At 34.9% G+C, this 27,353-nt stretch overlaps 1 protein-coding gene and 1 non-coding gene across 2 annotated transcripts in view; one reads left to right on the plus strand and one right to left on the minus strand.

Annotated features, from left to right (window-relative positions):
- The window catches only part of Hcn1 (hyperpolarization activated cyclic nucleotide gated potassium channel 1), a 285,847-nt gene that overhangs the window by 22,753 nt on the left and 235,741 nt on the right, over positions 1 to 27,353 (minus strand). The window contains 2 exon segments of the mRNA XM_042690598.1: positions 5,718 to 5,958; positions 21,498 to 21,644. Coding sequence (XP_042546532.1) covers positions 5,718 to 5,958; positions 21,498 to 21,644 — 388 coding nt within the window.
- On the plus strand, positions 24,122 to 24,228 carry LOC122117047. The gene has a single exon (XR_006149069.1). It is a non-coding gene; the product is annotated as a U6 spliceosomal RNA (small nuclear RNA).

Here is a 27,353-nt window from a genome sequence, read left to right on the forward strand (position 1 = left end):
TAAGATTCTAGATACTCACATACAGTAAGACCCAAAGAGGATACTCTTAAGAGAAAAATCACAAAGGTGTAATGCCTAAGTGCCTCTTCATAATTATATAAAATAATATACTTTCTGAAACGAACTCCAAGATATAGTAACAAGAGGCTTCTTTTCTTTAATTTTTTTAGACCTTGATGATTCTTTCTCACCATATGTATGCTATAGTCAAGAGTACATTTTCATTGGGGGGGGGGAACAGAACTTGAGGGAAAAAAGGTAAAAAAGTGCAGCAGTGGGTTTCTCATGGGTGGTGATGGGAGGGAGCATCTGGGAGAGAATGAGGAAACAGAAGACATTATATGAAAGGAAAGGTATTCATTTCCTGACTCATGTAATTATAACCCCTCCGTATATTGCCTCTCCAACAAGAAAGTAAATTAATAAAATAAAAGCACTGTTAGCAATTTTAGTTTGCTAAAGATAGTTAAACATTTCAATGAGTTGATTATACTTTGAAAAATAGATGCTCATGTATTCTGACTTTTTTCACAAAGTAAATTCAGTTGTGGTGGAAAAGTGTTTCCTTGGATAATACATAACTCAAAAGAGTCACACTTAATTAGAGAATTATTACAATGAGTAAATTCAAGTTATCACTATGTTAGAGAAAAGTGTGTGTGTGTGTGTGTGTGTGTGTGTGTGTGTGTGTGAAAAATGACTTTCATAGTTCCATCCAAGTGGAAAGAATCCTTATTTCTCCACATGTTGTAGAGTAAGATCAGTGATAACTTACACATAATGCACTTGTAATCTAAGAACAAGGCTGATGAGTGATTATCCTGAGCACGGTTATCATCAATGTTTGAGCTTCTTCATCTTAGGCTACATACAAGGTGATTACTGAATTGGATCTATCTGAATTTGAAATTTACAGACATGTTTCTGAATAATTTCATTTTGACAACTATATATGTTCTTTCATTTTCTTGATATATATTTGTGAATTTGGTACTGAAAATAGATAAATCTTACATGTTTTTAGTTCTTTGTGTGTATGTGCTGGACCTGGGATTTGAGTTCAGGACCTGGGAGCTGTCCCTGAGCTTTTGTGCTCAAGGCTAGTGCTCTAGTACATGACCGCAGATCCACTTCTGACTTTTTCTGCTTGGACTGGGTTCAAACTGCAATCCTCAGATCTCAATATCCTGAGTAGCTAGGGAAATAGGTATGATCCACCCGCACTTGGATATTTTTACTTCTTTTTAACAGATATATAAAACATAAATATGGTACATATTCAGGACACTTTTGATGTTTTGATTCATATGTACTGCATATTGTTTAAATCAGATTAAACGTATCTCCCAAGATATTCATTATTTATTGATGACAAAATCCATTATACATACATGGCATTCATTTCTGGAAAATTTAGATTTTATAAATCCTGGATTGCTATTTCATGTATGAGAATGGTTGTTGGTGTGTATTCACATTTTTGTGGAGGATCAGGTGTATAGAATTTGCAGGTGATCCTTAGGTTAAAAATATATTTCAGACTATTTTACCAAGCCTTACTTTCATTCCTTCTACATGCACACAATTGATATAGGATCATAACTAACACAAGACCTGAAGAATATACAAATTAAAAATCAGATTCTCAAGTGTTGGTTCATTGTTACAAGCAACGAATCAATAATTCCTAGGTAATGTTTTTTTGTATGTATCTTTAGCTATTTTGCTTATGTCAATATTTAACATATAACACAGACTATATGAAAACATTTTAGACATGTTGAATTATCTAATCCTCTAAGCAAACGTAATCATATTAGCTCAAATTTGCAGATATGGAAATAGTGCCTTAGAAAAGATCCATGATTTTTCTTCTGGCCCAATAACATCTCCAGGTCTTCTACTAATATCCTTCTGCTTCTCACATTTTCACAAGTTTTATAGCTCAGACTCTGACAATTTTTTACTTTTCATTACCTATGAGAAAATAGCTACAATCCTTTCCCACCAGAACATGAATCATCACAAGTATTACCTGCGGCTGTTTCATTTTAAAATGTTATGTGGTTGGCTTAGAAATCCTCAACAGTGCTACAAACAAAAACATAGCCATTTTTCAACAATACTGGGACTTTAGAATAGGCAAGGCATCAGTTTAGATGCCCACAAAGTAACTAAAATAAAACAAAGCAAATATGCTTTCCCCCAAGAGCCTCATTCCAACAGAATTGTCATGCTGTTAGGATTGTAAAGAGTGTCTGTCTTAGTGACCTCATTTTACAGATGATGGCCTTGAGCCTTTGGACCTTAAACAAATTGCCTGGCAGTTCCATCCTACCCGGCCCTATAGGACTAGCACATTGCCACATCATGCTGCTTCCTAATCCTTTTCATCCTAAAAATAGAATTTTGATCATTTAATTTGCAATATTATGAGAGACAATCAAGTACTAAAATATGTTTAGGCTACTCAGAGACATCCAGTTAAATGACACACAGCGCAAAGTTCCAGAAGAGCAACCCCATTGGTACAATTGCAAGGTGTGAGTTATTTAGACCTGCAGACTTGAAGTGAGGTCTAAATTTAAGAGCACGCAAAACCTTCATAATAAAGCCATTTGCTATTTGCACAGGTGGAAGGCCACATGGAAAAAGAACAAGCTACAGACAGAGTTGAAATAAGGACACAGTAAGAAATTAGCCATCTGTCTACCAGCAATGATGCACATAAAGTAACCCAAGGGCATCCCTGTCATCCAAATCTCAGATTCCTGAGATTAGTGCTTTTGTCTTAAAACATTCATAAAGTTGCCTGGGACACTTACCAAATACGACCTTAGGAATGTGTTAAATAGCACAAGACTAAAAAGCCCAATATTTTATAGATGTACGTCTACAAACCATGGATGGGAAGGGGAAACAAAGGAGGAGGCTACAAAGCTTGATAAGAAATATACTCATTGTCTTGTCTATGTAATTGTAACCTGTTTGTACAGTATTTGCACAATAAAAAAAGAAAAGGAAAGAAATCATGAAGGAAAATTAAAAAAAAATCCAACTGTAACTTTGAGAAAGTCAAAAAAGTTTTCATTATTTCTGGATGTACACTTATGTTTCCAAAGGTAATATTGACTTTTCCTAGGATGACTTGCTCTACTTCCTCAATTCTGAAATGATAACATAGAGTTTATATGATCAAAGGAGCCCCATCCCCTTTTTTGTCACTTGTGGGACTTAAACTAAGGGCCTGGGCACTGTCCATGAGTTTTTTTGCTCAAGACTCAATCAATTTAAACTACAGCTCCATTTCCAGTTTTCTGGTGGTTAACTGGAGATAAGAGTCTCCTGCAGACTTTTCTGCCTAGGCTGGCTTCCAACTGAGATCCTCTCTTGAGTAGCTAGGATTACAAGCATGAGCTACCAATTCTTGGCTAGGAGGGCCTTTTCATATGTAAATTTTGGGGGGGGTCTGGTTGTGGGCCTGAATTCTGTGCCTGGGCACTGTCCCTCAGCTCTTCAGCTCTAGACTAGCACTCTACCACTTGAGCCACAGTGCCACTTCTGGCTTTTTTTTTTCTGTTTATGTGGTGCTGAGGAATCGAAACCAGGGCCTCATGCATGCAAGGCAAGCGCGCTACCACTGAGCCACCTTCCCAGCCCTCACACGTAAAAATTTTAACTTCAGTTCTCACAAGCAGTTGCTCTCCTTGCATGCTTCTTAGAAGTTGGGGCTTTCTTATAGACACATTCCTCCTTCGCTTTCTCTCCTACACTCCATAAATACAAGGAAGTTGGATGGTGGTCATTAAAATAGTGCTGCAACATGCTAACAGTTCACACAACTTTACCCAAAGAATGTGATACACTTTACTAATGTCAGCACATTAATCACACCCAGTTGTGACAGAGGAGGAACATATTTGCCAAAGTAGGACAAAGATCTTAGTCAGCAAAGTTGTACTGAGACTCTGAAACCCACATGTGATGCTGCAGAGCAAAAACAGAAATAAATGAGGAAGAAATCAAACATAGTCTAGCTACTGTATTTAGCAATGTCACGGTCAATTTGGTCTACTATAACAAGAGACCATGGACAGGATGATGTATACACGACTGAAATACCTTTCTCTTAGGAGGCTGCTAGTGTGCCAACATGGCCAGGCTCTAGTTTCTGCCCTCTCCCAGATTGCAGGCTACCCATGTTCTGCATCATCACATTACAGAAAAAGAAATAGCTTTATCCTTGACACAAGAAGTCCACTTTCAGGACTTAGTTTGTTACCAAAGGCTACTCTTCCTAGTACAGTTACATTAGGATTAGAGATTCAACATACAAATGTAGGGGAAAAAAACACATCTAGGACATAGGAAGCTCAAAAATCGGTATTACCAAAAGATTAAATCTAGTTATTCATCTATTTTATAATGCCTGTTAATAATTTCTATAAGTATCAAAGATTAGAACATGGTTTTATATTTGAAAAATTACAGAAATATTTAAATATCCAGCATTTATTAAGACTTTGATAATGTTGAATATCTGATTCATGATAAGAATTATGTAAAGATGGCTTCAAAATTAGATTTAATGCAGTGAATATTTATTTAGCAAAAAAATGATGTATCAATCACTATTCTAAAGATGAAGATCCAAACTGCATACACCCAAGTGCACACATTTAGCAGTTCAATAAAAATAATTTCTTAAATGTTTTTCTATTAGCATGTATTATTTTTAGAAAGAGATTGCATTATGATAATTTTATACATGTATATAATCTAGTTTGATCAAATTTGTCTCCTCTTTTATCTTTTATCTACAAAGATGTATATTAAATATATTATACATAAAATTTATAAATATATAAATATAAAATATATTCAATTGTATTAGAATTGACAGAAAGTGTAAGCTACAATTCTTATTTAAGAGGACAGAATTTCAAATGAATTGACAAAGAGAACAAGCAGTTTTATTAAACGCAGGTTAGTGAGATTTGCCTCTATTTAAAATATTCATAGGCTTCAATCCAGTAGTTAAATTTCTACATGGATACAAGCATAAATGCCTATTTTGTTATAGTAAAAAAAAAAAGCTTGAATAATCCAAATCCTCACAATTTTTCCCAATATATTTGCTACCTAAGTAGAGGATCTATTTCTCCCCATCACTTAGAGCTAGAGGTGATACCACTCTGGCCCAGATATATGTGAATCACTGTCATACTGGCACCTTTGGGGCACATAACTGAGGAAAAACTGCCACACATTCCTTTTTTCTTACTGTATATCAAAATATAGTAGAAAGAATCCCTCACATGTAGCTAAGGACAAATAAAAATCATGAGAGACCAATAAAATAAATAGAATCAGGGTCCCTAAAAACTACAGTGGAGACAGACGTAACTCTCTGAGGACTTCTGTGTCAGGAAGAAATATTTTCCATGTGACTTAAGCTGTTATTGTTTAGTTCCTATAAAAGAGGTTGAAACAATACCCTACAAGGTGGTAGTAAATACACATGTCCTGAACTTGTAGCCCTGAAAGGTGAAAAAAATTACAGAAACACTTAATAGACTTCAAAAACAAGTTCATATTAGCAACAACAACAATAACAAATCATATTAACATCTCCAAAATTCTGAAAAAGACATACAACTCAAGGAAGTTAGATTTTTATCTCAGAAAAGTTAAGATTGCATTTTATATGTACCAACCTCCAAAATAAGAGCCGTCTGTCAGCTTCATTTCTTTACTGGATTTTGTAATGACACCAGCAACACCATGTTGAATGAAATACATTTTCTTCCCCACAGCTCCTTCTCGAATAATATAATCTCCAGGTTGAAATACCTCAAATCTCAACTTGCTCAGCATAGCAGTCACGAAATTAGGATCGGCATTAGCAAAAAGAGGCATCGTAGCCACCAGCTTTCGACAGTTGAAGTTGACAATCTCCTAAAGTTGGCAAGAGTTAACAAATATAAAGAGAGATATAAATCACATTTTTAAATTCTGTAGTACAAAAATGCAACTAATTTTAGAATAAAAAGACATCAGTTCCCAAGTCTCCCTGATGTCAGAGATAATCAGAAGGAGTTCTGAAACAAGTACCCACCTATCTCAATAAAGGCATTTTGATGCTGTTTCATTAATGTCATTCACCTCAGAGCAAGTAAAATGCAGTACAAAAAAGATTATCAAAGGACACTAGCTAGGCATTGGTGGCTTATTCTGGTAGTCACTCAGGAAGCTGAGATTTGAGGATCATAGTTTGAAGCCAGCTTAGGCAATAAAATCTATGAGACTCTTATCTTCTATACAGTACTTAGAAAAAGCCAGAAGTGGCACTGTGGTTCAGGTGATAGAGTGCTAGCTTTGAGCACAAAGAAGGTCAGAGATAAAACTCAAACTCCAAGTTCAAGCCCCAGGACTGGCAAAAAAGAAAAAAAAAAGAGAGAAAGAGACTTATCCTAATTAAGTTTTTTTTTCAAAACCTACTTTGTCCAAACCTCCTTGATTTCCATAAGGAATCAACTGAGAATGGTTCCTTTTCATTGCCTGAATTGTTTGCTTGTTTGAATTGTAGGCTCAGGCCAATTCTAAATTCAAAAAACAACAAACAACAAACTAAACAACAACCCAAAACACAAAAGTGAACATTCTTGATTCTGGTGCAAATTAGATGTGTTGTTATGTCTCTGGAATGGAACAGGAATACTTCACTTGTTTATGGATAAAAAGATGCAATCCTTACCTTAATAATAAGGTGCTCTTGGTAACAAAAACAGTCATGGCAAATGTACCATACTAAGAGCACAGTGGGCATATGTTTCTATTTTTATATTTACAAGTATAAATACCCGTAAATGGTTCAAAGTTTGAAATATGTTTTACAGCATTAGAGTCACCAATAATGAGAAAGAAACAAAAACAAATGTCACAAATGTTCCCAAAGGAACATTTTCTTACAAAATTCACATCGTGTCAATCTGAATTGTTTAATGTTCTCAAGTTGCCATCTAGCAAAATGATGAATTTCAGATAGCAAGGCTAAGACAGTTTCACTTTCTTTTTACATTTGAAAATCAATTCATATTAGGGAGTTAATTTGAATGGGACTGATCATTTTTGTTAAACTTTTACTTTGTTAAAATGACAACAAATTATTTGGTGTAAAGAAAGTATTCATGCTGGGCGCCAGTGGCTCATGCCTGTAATCCTAGCTACTCAGGAGGCAGAGATCTGAGGATCATGGTTCAAAGCCAGCCCGGGCAAGGAAAGTCCATGAGACTCTGATCTCCAATAAACCACTAGAAAACCAGAAGTGGGGCTGTGGCTCAAGCGGTAGAGCGCTCGCCTTGAGCTGAAGAGCTGAGGGACAGAGCCCAATCAATGCCAGAGTTCAAGCCCCATGACCGACAAAAAAAAAAAAAAGAGAAAGTATTCATATAGAAATCAGATACTGTAATTATACAATATTAAATTCTTGAAAATGGCCTCATTTCTTAAAGACTCATGATAATTATGCTTAGTGTCATGATCCATAAATTCTATTTTGCATATAAAAGCTACAATTCCATATATATGCTAATTAAATACATGGCAAGAATGTCTTTTTTGCAAGTCTTTTATATAAGGTGTCTCATAGTAAAATGAACAAGGCCTGATGATTCACTGATTTCTTTGAGAAACTGAGATCAGGAATTACACAGACAGAGTATCCTGTTGCCTTGGTGCCAGGAGGGTATTTTCTCCTGCTGTGTTTGCCAACTGTGTTCTCAAATTCCTAGCTGGAGAAGAAACACTGGGAAGCCAAATAAATAAGCCTCAATGCTTTGAGAAATGATGCACATTATTCCCTCTAATATTTCACATTGGAAATGATATTTTTTATCCATCGTATCCAAGCTGTGATGTATGTTTATTTGTTGAGAGGATGTATTTTAACTACTATATAAAATAGAAATTTAACCAGATTTTTCTGCTGCTGTTTGAACAAGCAATAGTTTCAAGATTTCTAAGACATTCACCCATGCACAATCATGTAAGATATTCTCTTTTCTAGTATGTCTTCAAGATGCTTTCAAATACTGGAGGGCAGTAGCCCTATTAACAAGTGTTTTATGACTTTACATCAACTTCTATCTATTCCAAAAATGGCATATGAAAACAAGCAAATTACAACCAATTACAACCAATAATTTATATTTACAACAAATGCTGACAAGAATGTGGGGTGACAATGGAACCTTCATATACTGTTGGTGGTATTGTGCATTACTGCACACCATTTAGAAAGCCATCTGGAGATTTTACAAAAGATTAAAATCAGAGCTTCCTATGAGTGTTTCATACCGCTGTTCAGCATATATTTGAAGAAGTATAAATTAATATACCAGAAAGGTATCTGCTTATCTCTGTTCATTGCAGTACTGTTCACAATACCCACCAGTCAAGATACCCCATAGTAGGTGAATGGATAAAGATTACACAGTGAAGAAAAGTGAGATCAAGATACTTTCAGAAAATGGTCAAAATAGAAGGACATCATATTGACCAAGACGAGTGCAAAAAGCAAAATATTCAATGCTTTCACTCATAATGTGGAAGCTAGAACTAAAAGACATGCATATTCATGTACATATTGATATATATATGTATGTATAAATGTATATATATAAATTTGTAGGCATAGGTGTATACAGGTATAGGTATATGTGCATATGTACACCCATTAGATAGATAGATAGGTGGATAGATAGATAGATAGATAGATAGATAGATAGATAGATAGATAGATAGATAGATACATAGATAGACAACATGAATCTAGCTAAAAGGACTACTTACAGGCAAAGAGATGAAGGGAAAAAGAAAGGATGAAGAATTATGTGATACAGTGGAAGTAAATATGTATACAGCAAAGTATATAGCAAAATTCAGTGAAAGCTGTTGATCAATATAGTGATGGTAGGGAAAGGGAAGTAGAGGGATGATACATCATTAAATATAACCATCACCATGTAAATTCCATTTTACAAAGCATTGAATTCTGCTCCATTCTAAAACATTATTACTAAACAGTTTAAACATGATAGCTCTAACTACAATTGCCATGATTACACAAATTAATCACAGAGCAAATCATAACAAAATGGACCTGTGGTGACATCACTCAGTTCCTGCATGCCAAAACACCCCATATTTTTAGTGTCTGCTGAGCAGTTAAGAGCATCCTTCTAAGAACTGAGATAGACAGTTGAAAGTCATCCAGAATCAGAGATTTCTAAATTGTTTTTAGAAACATTTTTTAGAAAACACTGAGCTCCTAAGTTCAAACAATATCAATAATACTTCATCATTTAGAAAATTCAAAGCCCCCTTTTCATTCCCATTTAGTAGCCTCAAAACAAAATTGAATGTTTGTGGGGGTTTCTTAAAAGGAGTAATTTTATTTCAAAAATAAAAGAGCCAACATTTATTGAATTCATAGAATTTAAGATGTTGCTTGTATTTTACAAGTTTTTACTTACTTTATTCTCACAACAATAGCCTGTCCTAGGTATAACTTCTTCTTGTTTTAAAGTTATTACATAATCTCCCCTGAGCACACACAAGGATAAGAATTCCAGTTTATCAGGCAGCCTGGTTCCCTGGCTTGGGGTATTGATGGATTTTGACAAGCCACTGTGGAGTTAATATCTAGAATCATCACAAACCCTGAATGCTTAGATTTTAACCATACATTGGTTCTTTTGAATTGTACATAAATTTTACAAGTCTGCCACAAATTTTTGATGATTGTGAGATGGCAAACTAATAGCTTTAAATTTGGCCCTTCCTATGTCTCACAAAGTGATGGTTTTTACAAATCTGCATGTAGGTGTCTTTATAAATGGTATGCATATTCCAGTTTGGCACAGTTTTGAAAACACCATCTGTGTTTAATACTTTGCTACTTCCTACAGTTAGGCTATTCTGACTGTCTGCTTGAGGCAAGAGCCTTCATGTCCTTTTGGTCTGCGCAGCAAGAAACTGCAAAAGAAGAAAGTATATTCTGTAATCATTCATTGGGGGCAAGTAATGGACCATGGCAGTGTCAATACGCTATAACTTCCTCATGGCTTGTCAATATCTTCCTTTTATTTCTTCCCTTGGAAGAAATGTTCTAGTTCACTGGTGTGTATGTATGTCTCTTTTTCTCTATAATGCCAAGGGAAATTGTCATTTGAGTATAAACTACAGATACGAAAGGAAAAGGGAAGGTAAGAGGACTTACAAAGCTACAGCTCTCTATAGCTAGTAGACCTTGCTGCATTCTAGGAGAAAATAATCTTGAATTCAGTTTTGCTTTTTCATATATACAGAAGAAAGCAGGATTAGAGAGAGGAAATGCATGGCCTAGTCTGCAGAGATGATAATATCTAGAGCAATTAGCCATGCCCATTCAACCATACCATGGGACCTTGCTATCGTCTGGGCCAAAGACATAAAAGCTTGGCACCTTATATTAATCCACATTTTTTAAACTTTGCAATTATATTTGCTTAAAAAAGAAATACTTTAAGCATATCATAGGCTCTTTAATCTAAAAGTTCATTCATTTTAGCATAGCTACTACTTTTATATCCAAATGTATTTCTTATTAATATTTTAACAAATTTGTTATTTCCATTGCATGAACTCTATAATTTTTCTGCTGTATCATTTATATATAGTTGTTACTGTGGAATTTAATACATAGTTCTATTTAATAAAATATACAGGGATACTTATGTATCTTTCTTAGATAATTACAAATTTATGATCTGCATGTAAGTTCATTGTTTCCTTTTCTCTACTTTTATAGTATGAACTATTTCTCATGTTGTGAGGTGGTTCTCAGTGACATTTCATCTCATCTTTGTAACATCTAGACAATATTCCATCATAGCATACTATAAAAAATCCTAAAGTCAGTATAAAGAAAAGTATATCACAATGGGCTTCTATACAATAATGGGTGGTAGTGTTTGTCATTATTACTTGTTGTGAAACCAGCAACATCATTAATTACTTGGATAATAATCATCAATTTACAAATCTAAGCTAATTAGTCTAAAAGCTTCTGCATGTGCAAATGGGAAATTATGATTGAGTAGCATGAATTAAGTATAATTGTTTTTAAATGATAGATCAGAAAAGCTGTATTTAATGTTTCTGTAGGTATAGTTTTCATATTCATCTAATTTTTCTTAGCATTTTTAGCAATTATATTTAAATTTACACTATGAATGAACATGAACTTTTAAATTAGTTTAGTCTTAGCATAGTCCCACTGCTTTGCTTCTTAGAATATAAAAACATTTTGTTTTGAAAAAGACTAAGTAGGGTGAAAGCAGATGAAACATATGTAATTTTCATAGCATTCAGTTAAATTTGATTATAAAGTAAAAGGATAAAGGTAAAAACAGAAACACTCAAAAAATGCAATTTAGCCAAAGCAACATCAAGAAGTTGTTTCTTTATCTGGGGGTTTATTAGTCTTTGTTTCTCAGCTTCACTGTGAGATATCAGTTGATGGTGTTATAATTTGATCTCTGTAAGTTCCAAATGCAATTTAGTTCCAGCTGACTCTGATAAAGCATAAGAAAGACTTGCAAAATGGCTGTTAAATCTATTGCACAGAAAAACAGATTAAGTTGAAATGTCAAAGAGATCTTACTAAAAATATATTCCCCAACTTGGAGTGGACCACTTGACAGGAGAGTGACTTAAGTAAGAAAAAAAGTTATTTACAGAAATTGCTAAAATTTTCCATTTAAACTTTATACTCCACAAAATGCATGTTCATCATCAACAAATAAGAACTAGAAACAAAAAATCTATGCAAAAAAATTATTATATGAGGATGAGGTAAGAGCTAAGCTTTATTGGAGAAGTTCATGGAAAGGTGGAGTAAGTGAGGTAAGGAGAAAGAAATACTGTTAGTAGTGTTTAGTTAGGGTATGGAGGTGAAAATAGGAGGAATGAGTAGATTTGGGCACACACAAGTAAGTATGAAGCAGGCAGCACTGGCTATCAAGGAGGAGGATTGAGAAATGGAAAAAAGAGAAAGAAAAGATAAATGATAAACTGCAAGTAGTAAGAAGCAAAGCAGAAAGCAAGAGAAAGAAAAACAAAATGAAGAACAAACATTCCATTCTGTCAGTGAGGTTTCCAGGTAACATTTATGTTCTTAATAAGATTAAATGGTGAGAGAAAAGTGACAGAAGAGACCATGAGTAAGAGAAGAGTTTCTCTCATCTGAGCATATGTCAAGAGAGTATAAATGGGGTGGGACTACAGAAAAGAGATGACATTGATTTAAAGGAGAAGGCTAACAGATCATGTGGCTCAGATAGGATGATTTCCATTAAAAGGGAAGAGGAGAAGCAAACAACAATTAAATGGGAGTGGGTACTGGGACTATGCTACAATAACAGAACTGAAAGGCAAATGCCATTTTTCTGATTTATAGAAAGAGAAATCATAGAGTTAAATAAATACAACATTCAGTACAGTTGAACCAATTTATTTTAACAAAGGCAAACAGACATATAGTGTACAACAATTATGAATATTAGGTTGATTTTATTTGTCCACACACACACACACACACACACACACACACACACACACTGTTAAGTGCAACAGTTTTGTTTCTTTCACAAGATCTTACTTCATGTAGAGCATCAGAGTTAGGCTATTGTTTGGCAAGGAGTTCCAAAGGGGCTAACCTGTCAGTAAAGCATAGCTCTCTCTATAGCCTTTTTTGAGCTACCATAGTTTGGCAGTCCAAACTGGCTTTGAGCTGTGACACTCTGGATTTCTGCTCAAATCTCTAGAATTACAGACATGTGCCATAGGCATTCGGTTTTACTCAATTTCTATAGATTTTCCTGCTTATGTTCTTTGGAGGCCCTTAATAATATGAGGTAAAGTCCTCATCTTAGTAGCTCAAAACATTTCAATAAACTACAATTAGTATAAACAGTTCCTAGCCTAGTAATCATAAAATAATATTGAGCAGTTCTTTTCTCACTAAGGTCTTTGCTAAGTGTTGGATTTCCTAAGCATGACACCTAAACACACACACACACACACACACACACACACACACAGAGCGAGAAAGCGAGAGAGCGAGAGAGTGAGAGAGAGAGAGAACTTGCTAGAGAGCAGAAATAGGCAGGTCTCTTCTCTATAATTAAATTTACTTTTACTACACATGAAGTACATTGTTTTCACTAAACACAAGTATATAAATAGGAAGAGAGTAAAAATGTTGGACAAGAAATGTACTCATTAACTTACTTGTCTAACTGTAACCCCTCTAACATCACCCTTACAATACAATAAAATAAAATTTAGCTGAGTGCTGGTGGCTCATGCCTGTAATCCTAGCTGCTCAGGAGGCTGAGATCTGAGGATTGCGGTTCAAACCAAGTCTGAGCAGGAAAGACTGTGAGACTCCTATCCCCAATAAACCACTAGAAAACCGGTAGTGGTGCTGTAGCTCAAGTGGTAGAGTGCTCGCCTTGAGCTGAAGAGCTGAGGGACAGCGCCCAGGCCCAGAATTCAAGCCCCATGACAAAAATAAAATAAAATAAAAGAAAAAGAAAACAGAAGTCTGAAGATTTCAGAGGCAAAATATAATATTCTTTTAGGATATATTAATATTAGACTTCCAAATGATTAACACATATATTTTAAATCACAATTCAACTGGGTCTAACCCAAATGCTCAGATCTTCATAAAATTACAAGTTTTGAGCTAGTTTTAAATTACCAGAATATATTGTTTCTATGCTTATTTTATTATCCCTTGGTCTAAGTGATTTATCTGAGGGCTGAGATGCTAAAAACTAAACTAAAGTACCCAACAGTGACATGCTGTTTCACTTAATGTAGCTGGTTACAAAAAAGTATCCTTCATTTCTTCCTCCTCCTCCTCATTTTATATGATGATATAATCACCATTTACATAGTGTAATAATATGAATCTCTAGTCACATGAGTCTATTTGAGGGACATTTTAAACAATAAGGAGCTGGTTTGTATCAGCTATAAAAATGCATTTTAGATATTCTCCATTGAGGGTACAAATTTAAAATTATGGAAATCAGTATTTTCTGTTTATGCTTTAGCTCAGTGATAAAAAATACATGTCTCAAAGCCCACATGTCCTTTTAATCTTAATATTTCAAGTTTTAGATGTAATTTTAATATGTGACACTAAAGGCATTGACTTTTTCCTGATAATCAAGGTTGCTTTTCAGTTTGATTTTCAATTCTAAACTTATTTGAGTTCTATGATTTGATTCTCTACCTCAAGATTGTTTAAATAATCTTCACTACTACAATAACATGAAGAAAAAAACGGCCTGTATCCTTTCTTAAAATAATTAATTACAATGATGAAAAGCAGCTTATTTGATTTGTAGTCACATACACTTTATACTTCTGTGATTTCATTGGGAAAATTTTCTCTTCTTGGGACCAAAGAAAAGGTAAAACAGCAACTGGATTTGGGTGTTAAAGCATCTCTTTTATTAATCCGGTGTTCTCTACAGCCTCATCTTGTATCCTCTTAGACTATATGAGTTCCCCATGTACATCCATTCAAGTCTTCCCCTTTGAAAGCTTTCCACTCTACTCCAGATCATGCAATTTTTCCCTTCTGACAGCTTTTTCTTTTGTACGCATAGGCTGTTTTAAAAATATAAATGATTTCCTACATTTCTTCTATTTTTAGTAATCTGCTTTACTTTCTCTTCATAGTGTTTTAACCCCCATTTATTTAAGTATGCTCTCCAAGCATACAATAATTACTTCCTTCAAGGCTGAAAACTACATCTTATAATTTGTTTCTCCTATCACATGCACTAACAAATCATTAACTGCTTTTGTCTAGCTCTTGTCTACGGCTGAGGAAAAATAGAAAAAAGAAAATTTAAAAAACACTTGAGGCCAAAAGAGAAAAGACTTACATGTTACATGAACGTATAAAAACTTCTAAGATCTCAGGATAGCCTTGAGATGCTATGATTCTAGGCCACTTTACTTAACTTTAACTGAAGTACATTTTTAGAAGGTATTTAAAAATCAATGCATATGCACTTTAAAAGTGATGCAGAATATAGTATATAAATACACATGCAACTCATACTTCCTGTGTTACAATCTATTTGACAAACTAAAGGTCAGAAGGACAGGATGACACTCTCAGTCCAATTCATGTTCTGTGAAAATGAAATATACTGACATTCTTTATTCCACTGGGACACGTGATTTGTACCTATTTTCAGCCCATGGCTCTTCACACTCCATTGTTTAAAAATAGATCAGTTCTGAACTTTGAAGACAGGCTCAGAAGGGCATTAACCTCCTTCTTGAGTGTTAAGTTTGCCATTTTGCTCTAATCAAATCAGTTTAAGTCTGATCATGTTAAAAATAGAGATAACTTTGTACACATTCTAACTAACTCTTATATGTAGGGGGTAGCATAGAATTGAATTTTTATAATTAGTTCTTATTTTTTAATATGCTGCCAGCCTCTGCAAAAGCATACATCAGTCTTATGATCCTAATATTTCAATGTCAAGTTTTGATGCTAAGACATTGCCTCCAGAAAGCTGGCTGCTAAAATGAAGGAAGAGTTATTAGCAGATTGAATTTGTTCCAAAAGAAATAGGACATAGGATAAGGCAGGGCTTTGTGTCTCTCTGGTCTAATAACTTTGAATCACCCTCTCAGCAATCATAGAGGTAATAAAGATAAAAAAATATTTTCTGTATATCCTTTGATGTGACTGGGTTATAATGATGGGACAGAACATTTATATAGCTTTTATAATAGTCTTCTACTGGAATCCTTTGCCCCATCCCACTAAGTGATTAATGCATAAGCACAGAGAAAGTTAGGAAAGAATGTAAAACATCTACGTGAAAAAATAGAACTCTGGCTGGGTTTGGCGATGCATGCCAAGTAATCCCAAGTAATCCCATCTATATGAAAGGCAGAGATAAAGGACCATTGTTTGATTTGAAGCCAGGCTTAGACAAAATAGTTAAGAAGAGTATCTCTAAGGACAAGTCACATGTGATGGCAGATCAGTCAGGATCAGAGCTAGAAGCCAGTCTCATGAAGAAACCCTACCTAAAAAATAATGTAAAAGAAGTTGGGGACATGGCCTAACTGGTAGAGTGGTTACTTAGCAAATATGAATCCCTGAGTCCAGTCCCAGTACAACCAATCTTTTGATTCCCACTGGATAGAGTAGAGCTTTCAAGCTCTAAGCCACAATATGTGCACTCACCTCAAACACAATGGCTGAGAGATCTAAAAATGCCTTTTGTATCACAATAGAAAAAATGCTGAGTACAGTGAAATATACAGTTATAGTAAACTTGAGCACAGCTACTCAGCATGGTGAATACTGTTTTCATTAACCATACAAATAGCTTTGTTTATTTACAAAATACTTCCTATGTCCCTCCCCCCCCAACCATCACTGATTCTTTGCCGTAGTTTGTTGAGTATGTGATCCTTATTTAAATTGAATGTGTTTGTCTATCATTACTAAGTATATATTGCCAGTGGTCTGGAGTTAGGGTAGACATTAAGAAAGAAGTCTTTCCTTTGCTGAATTATGAGTTCACATGGCAGAGAAGATAACAAAATTACAAATATTGAGGTTTGAAAGCAAGGTTGGAGAGTAATGTGCAACTCAGAGAGACGCTGACATGAGGAAGACTTGACTACAAAGGATCTATGGATGAATTTCTCAGGAGAGGCATCTTCAGGGAGTTAACGTTTATAGAGACTGAACTAGAATAAGTTTTTCTCTTTAATGTGTTACAGCAATTTGCCCCTAGTATATGACAAAGATAAATCACCTAATTTTTGCCATAAATGGAAACAGAATTATATCAACAAAGCAGTATTTTTGAAATATGAAAAACGATTATGAGAGTTGTTTGCAAAAGTCATCTACATGAATTTATTCCTAGTATTTTAGATCTTAGGCATATCTTAAAAATATTCAAACGCATTTAAAACAAAGGTTTGATTATAATGAACTAAAATGATACAAACTAAATTTAATATGAATAAACAATAATTTTTACTTTCCTTACATTTTACTTTTTCCTCTTCGTTCTTTTAAGTTATAGGCTATTTGTGTATTTTTAAGAGTCCTCAGCTATAATGTATCCTTCATTTTATAAAACCCCTAATCCCTAAACTTCTATTAGGGAAGATCATTACTGTTAACTATTTGTTAGCACCTAAAATATGCAAAATATTTATATAAAATGAGATTCCTGACAATCAAGTATTTTAAATTATTAGTCTTAGTATAAGATTTCATGATAGACTCATAGTGAACAATTTTATATTGTATATGTGCATATATGTACAATTAATGTCTTATGTTTTTGCCTCTTTACTATAAAATCAATATCACATACTCAGATTTCCCTTATGAGGGCCCTGGTTCACGCACTGGATATACATCGTACCTTTGTCCAATGTCTTACATGTAATCAAACATTTTCTTGATACTAATTGCAGAGTGGCAAATCAAAATATACCTTTAGGAAAGTTTACGGTTTATCTCCTAGCTAAAATGTAACCTGTGAAAGGTGGGATGATGTGTTTTGCTGTTATTTTAAAAAAATAGTTCCTGTGATCTAACATGACAATTTAACCGTGGTAGGTCTTTCAGGGAGAAAGATCTTTCAGGGCTCTCTCATTTTTCTTGTAAAACATTTGTTCAGCACACATTTGAAAGTTTTAGATTCAATTTTTTCTTTAATAATGATTTTTGTTACTATCTTTCTTATTGTTCCTTACTTGTCTTTTCAACCCATTTTTTTCAGATCAACATGCAAAGTTGAGTTTTGTATGATTCTGGTGCCAAAAGCTGGGGAGTTCTACAGTAGATGTTGAACATTTAATGTTTTCTAAAGAAGTAAAACTTCTGAATATTTTATGCATCTGTTCGTAGGAAATCTACTTTTATTAGGTAGCCATGACTTTTCTTTTTGTTTTTCATTCATAATTCTTTTAAAGAAGACTGTTTACTCAGTAAATATTTCATGAGTTCCTGATACATGCTGGTTGCTAGAGATACAAGAAAAATTAAGACACAGATTCAAAAGAATATGATGACAACCTGAAAGATGGAAAACAGTGACAAAGGTGGTATGCTTGAGGTAAGTTCGTGCAGAAGGAAGTGCTTGATAAAAGTGCATGGTAGAAGGCAAAGGGAAAATGAATAGAAAGGGTTGAATAGAGAGAGCAACATGACAAAAAACAGGTATCATCAACAATACCCTACTAAATCAAGCACTGATGTGAGGAAATGGTGAAAAAACAATCCACAAAGAGCCCCCTGCCTCATGTTACATTACAGAGCTTGAACAGTTTTCCGAAAGGTGAGAGGTCATAGTCACGTTCTAGAAATAGAACGACATCATCACATTTGGTCCAGATGCCAATTAGTCTAGTAGCAATCTTAGGGAATTCATTGAGCCAGTTGATTTTAAAGACAGAGAGAGAGAGAGAGAAGGTGTGAATACACTATAGAAGTTGAGGCCAAAGATGTTGAAGAAACTACACTATGGTCTTTGAATAGTTTGGGGCATATTCTAGAGTTGTAGCAGTTGAGGAAACGGAAGGTTTTTCTGGATGCAGATAAAGCGGAAAAATGTATTCCAGTTAAGACCATGTAAATTATAGTGTGAAAATAGTAAATAGTTGTAAATAAAATACACATTTTACTGAAAAAAATAAACTTCTTGCTACCCTCATTTTATATTCCCATGATTTTAACCACAGAGGAGTCTCACACTTCATGGTATAATTCCTTCCTTCCTCCCTCCCTCTTCCTTCCTTTCCCTCTCTCCCTCTTTTCCTTCCTTCCTTTGACTTCTTTCCTTTGTCTTTTCTTTGATGTATCTGGGGTTGAACTCAAGACCTCACAGGTACCAATGAGAAATTCTTCCATTTCAGCTTTGTTCTCAATCTATTTTGCTTTCATTATTAATGAAGTAGGGTCCCCTTTTTTTTGTTGCTTTGTTTTGTTTTGTTGCTCTGGCTAACTGGGATGAAAGACAGGAATAATCAAACTCAGTTTTTTTGCTAGTTGAGAAGGTGGGGGGTCTCATGAAATTTTTGCCCATATGGGCCATGGTAAACCAGGGGACCACGATCCTCTCCAATTATAGTCTCCTAAAAAGTTAGCATTACACGCATGAGCCATAATTTCATAAGATTCATTTTTATGTTTATTCTGTTGACTTTTACATTCTTGATTTTGCATTCTCTCATGACATTTTATGCAAGGATCCTAAATTTCCTTGGAATAAATCTCAGTTTTAGCCTACTTTCCTATTTCTGATGTGATCTTTGTCTCTGATATAGTACCTTGAATTAATTAGTTGCCTCCATGTTTGTGACCTGTGTGGACTCTGCCTGAGATCATCCAGGCCCTTGAGAACTCAACCTTGTTCCCATGAGTCAAGCTTTTCATTTTATTGAAAATTTTGATTGACAAAAAATTATGCATTTTAAAGCTCGAAGCCTATTGGTAGATCTTTTTAAGTAAATAAATATTTCTTTCTTTTACAAAAATATGGAGATATTTGAGTTATGTGCTGCAAAGAATAAAAAATTTAAAACTTCTAATTTTATTGAATACTGGTAGGAGAATAACCTTCAAATATATCATTGATAGATATTTAATTGCAAAACATTTAATTGACATTTGATAGCTCTTTAAAAATACAAGTAACTTTTATGGGGCATAGAAATTTAGGGTTAATTATAAAGAAAAAAGCCAGCAATTGAGATGAAAATACTTGTGTAATTTATGGGGAATATACTAGGAATTTCAAGGAAAAGATACAATGTATACTAAGGGTTCTTGCTCTTAAGGAACTTTCAAGATAAAGATGGAGAAAATAATGAGAGAAGGAAGTCAACATAGACAGAAAGGATAATAACCCAAAAGTTTACAAAGTAAGCACATTGGAGGTAAGAAAAGCATGGTATTGTATCTGATCAAAGAAGGGAGAAATTAAGAGACACTTGAATTATATTTTGCCAACAGATGACAAACACTTGTGGAAAACATAGAATACAAGAGTGAAAAATTATAACTGAGTATCACATCAAGTTGACAACAAAATGTTTTGGCAACAAAGCATTTTGTCAAATGTAGGGTGATAGCAGAGAGGAGAGCTGGAAAATCAGCTGGTAACAGAGTGTAGCAGGGCTGGGATATGAGCCTTAGGGTCTATACTTGATCTGATTTGAAAGGAAAGAGAACATTTCTGAGAAGAGACATGATCAGCTAAAAAAATTAGTCTGGTCGTGTTGTTTTAAGTTATAGACAGAGAAAACACTGAAATTTAGAAGGCAAACTAAGGGGAAAGTTAAAATATTGCTGTGAGAATAGGTTACTGTGGTGAGTGAGCAAGTAAGCAAGGCATGGAAGTGGAGGTCTTGCTAAGATGTACCAGTGTTTGAAATCTTATGAGGAATTTGGACATAAAAGAAAGCAGAGGGTTAAGCAGTCTAAGAAATATAAAGAACGAAGCATGCCTTTCTCTATCGGTCTAGGAGGGATGTGACCATGCTGGTGGGTGGCAGGAAGAGTTGGGTCGGGGGAGAAATAAAACAAAAGACAAAGGGTTGTCATTGATGTTGCACAGTATTTTAGTGAGGTAGTAAGAGAGGAATTGCTCAAGGTAGGTCAACTGCTCCTGCTCAGGGTAAGAGATGATTAAAGAGAATGAAGCTGAAAAGAAAAATTGAAATGGAAGGAAGGAAGGAAAGAGGGAGGGACGGAAAGAGAGAGAAAGGAAGGGAGGGAGAGAGGAGGGAAGAAAGGGCAGTATTTACTAAGCATGAGAGAGTAGAGATTGGGAAGATGCAGAAAATAAGGCTTCCAAATGGAACTTTTGAGAACCACAGATACTGGCTGTCACATAAAATGGAATACTCAGAGAACATAATTAGAATCATTTTCTGCTATGTATGTGTGCACAGGTATGTGCATGCGTGCGTGCGTGCGTGCGTGTGTGTGTGTGTGTGTGTGTTGGTTCTGGAACTTGAATTCAGGGACTGGGCACTGTTCCTGAGCTTTGTGCTGATGGCTAGAACTCGACCGTTACAGCTACAGCTCTATTTGCAGCTTTTCCAGAGATACATAGTTTCACAGACTTTACTGCCTGGGAGATTTGAACCATAAACCTCAGATCTCAACCTCTAGATTAGCTAGGATTACAGGCATGTGACACTATTGCCCAAACAATTGAAAATCTTTTTAGAAGAAAAACAAGAAAATATATTAATATTTAGTTCTTATTTTTCTTTTGAGCAGTTATGACATAGTCTAAATGACTTCCCCTGAAAACAGAAAATAAACAATAGTAATTTATCATGGAGGCTGAGGACAAGAACCTTACCTCTCTCAAAGGATCATTAAGTTCATTTAGAATATTTTCTTCATCGAATATTTTGCCTTGATATCTGTGTTCATAATAATCATGTATCTTCTGACGCATATCTGCCGGGAGCTTGTGGAAAGACATGTATTGTTCCACTTGCTTATACTGTCAAGAAAAAAGAAAGAAAATTAGAAAACATTGTCAGATGAGAAACTGTGACATCGCTTTGCTGTGCTATCTTCAATAACATTTGAAAACCACAGAACAAAAGAAGAAATCCTTTAAGGGGAAGGAACTAAAGTACTAAGTCCTTGTGTACCTATTCAATGTCATGTGCTGTAGAAGCCCTTGTATTTAGATAATCACTTCCTGTAAAGAACTGAGACATCAGGGAGAATGAGTGGAATTTAGAGTAATTTTTTTTAAGGTCTATACAAGCCAATGATGAGGCAGGGGAAAAATGAGTGTTATGCTTTTTTAATTGAGTCCTAAGACAAATAAGTTGCTGTTTGGCTGTTGATTTAAAAGAAAAATCTTGTTAGTGAATAGCACAAAATGTTTTATCTTAAGCTTTCTGAACCCAATTAAATATTGATTCTACAGGAAGAGAGCTTGGAAATCATACACACTTACGTGATATAATGTCCTGTTATATACTGAGAACTAAGAGAATATATCAGGTTCCCAATTTAGGATTTCAGAAAACATGAGGATCAAAATAGATTTGTTCAAGGTTAATTTAGATGTTTAAGTTAATTTAAGCAACACATCTTTAAGTGAGTTGTTTATAAAACCTAGAAAGGAACTTGCAGACTTCCTCTTTTGAGGGCAGCACTGGAGACTTATGAACAGCCTTATGTTTTGATAGGTAGGCACTCTCCAACTTAAGCCCTGCTGCTCCCCCTTGGATCTTCCCCCTTGGAAGATCTTTGTCTTCCAAGTAGATGGGATTACAGACATGTGCCACTATGCTCAACAAAGGAGCTTGTGTCTTGAGAAAAGCAGACCTTCTGATTGAGTTCTAGAGATTGGTTCTATTGATGTGCCAACCTTTTCCTATTTGTGCACATACATGTATAAGGTGTTTTAATGTAACATCCTTGCTAGTCATCTAGGAGCAAACAAGCAGGGGTATTTACCTGTCAGACCATGAGAAGAGAAGAATTTTAGCTCTTAACTCTAGGCAATAGGATCAGAATCTGCATCTTTTTTTTTTAAGTCCACAAAATAAGAACATAACATTAAAGTTTCAGAAGCCAGGAAAATTTATGCAGACGGTAACAATGCTTGATAAGAAATGTACTCATTACCTTGCTTATGTGATTGTAACCCCTCTGTACAGTATTTTCACAATAAAAACTTATTTTTAAAAAAGTGTTCTTGAATTTGTGGTGCTTTACTTGCATTCCTTTTCTCTTGCTATGTAGTATATTTTGCCTTATTCTGTGGAGTATGGTAAGTCTTGAAAATATCTAACCTTAGAAAAGCAATGGTAATCACAATAATCTAGGACTGAAATAACTTTTATACTCACTGGAATACATCCATGGAGTCCTATAATTTCTGCCTAAAGAAGGATTCACTCTTCTTTGGGACCAATAGGTGGTAAAGCAATCTCTACTTTCTTTCCATAATGCGCTGCTTAAACAAATTCTTGGAACCCTAAGAATCTGTGGTCACAACCTACATATTACACCTTAGTTTCTCCTTTCCTTTCCTACACGGCACAAGGATGTGGGGGAATACTCTGTCTGCTATCTCCATCTCTGGTATGAGAAAATTCATCCTCAATTAGCAGTACAAATGTTACACATAAAGATACTATATTTTATTGAAGACCTAAGTTGTTTGAATCCAGTTAACTTTCCCCCAATCAAGTCATCTCATTTCTCTGCCACTTCAGTTGTATTAACTAGAGAGCGCTCTGTTGAGTAACCTTTCTTAATTATTTTACAGTCACAATGTTCTATGGACATTGGATGTGTATCTTTTAGTATTTATATATATATATATATGTATATATATATGTTACTTATTTTAATGATTCATTATTGTATACTAGCCATTGATCTCACAAATGAGTAATGATTTCTATGTGCCAATGGTATTTTAAACCATTGTCAAACCAACCATATTACCCAGAGCTTGTCAGTAATACATAACCATAGTTGCTACCAGACATCTACTGAGTCAGAAAACTCTGGAATTGAGTCCTCACAGCTTGTGCCTTAGCAGGCCTTCTACGCACTAGAATTTTAAGCACCATGTTATCTTAGGACATAAGGAAGCAAGCCTGAGTGAGAGCAGGAGAATGATAAATTTAGTTGTGACAAGTTAAGATTTAGAGACTCATGGTATATCATCATGCTTACATATAGGTCAGGAACCCAGAGGAGGAAATCACACATCATCAGTGACTAAGGGAGTGTGAAGGGATGATGTGTCAATTGAGGAGAAAAGAGGAAAAATCATGGAACTGGTACTTTTGAAAGCAGTTGGATCATAAATATTGGAAAGGGGTGACATTGATCAAGATGCATTGTACTCATAAACTGACATGCTGAATTGAAATCTCTATGTACAGCTACTTAAAGAAAATATTTTTAAAGAGTATTGTTAATAACCATCAAGACATGAGAATAGTGTTCGCTTCGGCAGCACATATACTAAAATTGGAACGATACAGAGAAGCTTAGCATGGCCCCTGGGCAAGGATGACATGCAAATTTGTGAAGTGTTCCATATTTTTTTGGAACCAACCCAGATGCCCATCAGTAGATGAATGGATCAAGAAAATGTGGTATATATACACAATGGAATTCTATGCCTCCATCAGAAAGAATGACATTGCCCCATTTTTAGGAAATGGAAAGACTTGGAAAATATTATATTAAGTAAGCCAGGCCCAAAGAAACATAGGTCCCATGGTTTCCCCTATTTGCAATAACTAGTATATGTCTGAGTCAAGCAGAAAAGGTCAGTTAAGTTGATGTTAGGGGAATTAACCCCAAGATAAATATCCAATTTTTTTCTTTCATGCAGCTGTTTCTAACATATTTATAAGATGATTTCTTTGTTGCTTTATATGTTCCTCCCCCACCTGCTTTCATTGTATTTGATGTTGGTATAATTTGTGGAGGGGAAGGGAAAAAACAAACCATTTAAGTAGGGATACAGGTGGACCCATTGCAACAATGAGATGTACAAGTCGTTATGTCAAAAAACGAACGTTACAACTTTGGGGGGGGGCGGAGATGGGAAGGTCTGGGAAGGGGAAACAAAGGAGGAGGCAAAATGCTTGATAAGAAATGTACTCATTACCTTGCCCATGTAATTGTAACTCCTCTGTACAGTATTTTCACAATAAAAAATTTTAAAAAAGACATGAGAACAGAACCAAAGAAAGATGATTAATACAACTCAGATATCAACCAGGAGTGGTTGGAAGGTACACAGTCAAAAAACAAACTCAACACAACAGATGCCAGCTATTGGCCAAAAATTTGGAAATTGGGCAATACCTGTTCTTGGAATAGGGCTCGAATAAAAGCCTGGACTGTTTCTGTCACACTTAATAAGCTTTGCAAAAGTAAATGGAAGAATCATTTCTATTTAAAATGTTTAATTAAAAATGTGTTAGATTTTAAGAAATACTCTTTGAAAAGATAAAGTGATGGCTTCAAATTGAAATAAACTAAAACCTAGACATTGTAAATAAGTTGGGAAATTCGAATTTGCAAATCATTGCTTGATACATTTATTAGTGATCAGCAAACCAACTTTTTGAAAGGCAGAGGTGAAAATACCATTTTTTCTTAGACTCAAAAGATCAAATGTACTGGGGCAGTGACTTGTGGAAAATAAAAGTCTAGCAAGTGTGAGGCAGGGCTAGAAGAGGTAGAGAAAGAAGATAAAAGAGGAAAAGAGGAGAGGAGTGGGGAAGAAGAGCTTAGAGGAGAGGGGAGAGAAGGAGGAAGAGGGAAGGGAAATGGGAGGGAAAATTAGAGAGGGGGAAAGGGAGGAGAGGGGGAAGTGGATGGAGGGAGGAGGAGAGAGTTGAGGATGGAAAGGTATAGTAGAAAAGAAGTATTTTTAAAATTTGAAGTAATTCATGCATATAGTATTAAAATATGATCTAATACGAATGTTAAAGTGGTAGATAATGAATACTCCATTTTCAAACCTACCCGTTGTACGTCTCCTATAATAGACTTGACTTTTTGCCATAAATATCAGGGTTAGCCACATTTAGTATCTCAAATCTTCCTTTATTTAAAAAAAAAGATTGCTATGATTAGGTCATGTCAGTAGTGTATCTTTCCTCAGTCTTCCTTGTACTTTAATGTATTTCTATTGTTCAGAATACTGTGGACAGGTTATACAATGAAAGTAATAAATCCACTCCCTCTTTCCAGCTACCATTATCTCTACTTTACAATGCTCAGAGGGATTAAAACTTTGTACTTGTGATTTGCTTTCCCAACTCATAAAGTTCTTTCATTTTCTGACCATATAAATATTGACAACAATTTCAGGTAAAACATTTTATGACATTTACTTTCCTTTCTTAGACATTTAGAAATTTTCTTTTTCCTGAGTTTCCTGTTTTCTGAGTATGTTCTCTTCCTTTAGGATATCCCAACCCCCCAGGATTGCCTTTTGGCTTATTTATTCCTGTTGCTGGAAATAGCACTCAATAAACAGCTCAGAAATGTTATGTGAAATAAGGATTCTGACTCTTCCTATGTGTGAAAATGTAACTACTACCATCTCTTTTTCTCCCTTTTCTCTTTTTCGATTGTCAATGTGATGTATAGAGGGGTTACAGTTACATAATAAGTAATACGTACATTTCTTATCAAACTTCTTACCCCTTCTATCATTTTTCTCATACTTTCCCTCTCCCCCAAACTGTACAGATCATTTACAACATATATTCTTGTGAATATCACTGTTGCATTGTCTTTTATCTCATCATACTGTTGTTCTCCTTCCCTTCCCTAATTCAGATAAACATATATACAATACCAGGGTACCAAAATCAAATACAGTGACAACTTCCCATGGGGGAAGAACATACAAAAGGTCAAGAAATCACATAGTACTTCAAAAACAAAAACAACAAAGAAAAACATCTTGTGTCCATGTCTTTGAGTTCATTTCTCTTAGCATCCTCTTATATGGTCATATATACATACCTATTGAGTTATTCTGCTCATCTGCTAAGATTATCCTAGACATATACTAATTATTGCAAATAAGGGAAACCATGGGACAAAGGTTTCTTTGGGTCTAGCTTACTTCATTAAATATGATTTTTTTCAAGTCTTTCCATTTCCTTACAAATACATTCTTTCTAATGGAAGCATAAAATTCCATCATATACATATATATGTGGATATATATATATATATATATATCATATTTTCTTGATCCATTCATCTACTGAGGGTCATCTGGGTTGATTTCATATCTTAGCTATGGTGAATAATGCTGTGATAAACATAGTTGTGCTGGTAGCTTTAAAAATAATTTTTGTGAAAATATTGTACAAGGGGTTACATGAGCAAGGTAATGAGTACATTTCTTATCCATCATTGTTGCCTCCTCCTTTGTTTTTGCCCTACCATCTCTTCCCTCCTATCTCCTCAGCTACCACCCCCCCCCCTCAATACAGCGTTGTTTGTGATCATTTGGGTAAATGCTCAGAAATGGAATTGCTGGGTGACAGGGGAAATCTAATGTGCAGTGTTTTGGGGAACCTCCATATTGCTTTCCAGAGTGGTTGAACAAGTTTACAACCCACCAAGAGCGCAGAAGCTTTCTCTGCACAGTTTAAACTTAGCAACTCTTAAGCAATGACCTAGCTCTTTT

The sequence above is a fragment of the Dipodomys spectabilis genome, unplaced genomic scaffold, assembly GCF_019054845.1.
Source record: "Dipodomys spectabilis isolate Male_0828 unplaced genomic scaffold, ASM1905484v1 ptg000138l, whole genome shotgun sequence".
NCBI lineage: Eukaryota > Metazoa > Chordata > Mammalia > Rodentia > Heteromyidae > Dipodomys > Dipodomys spectabilis.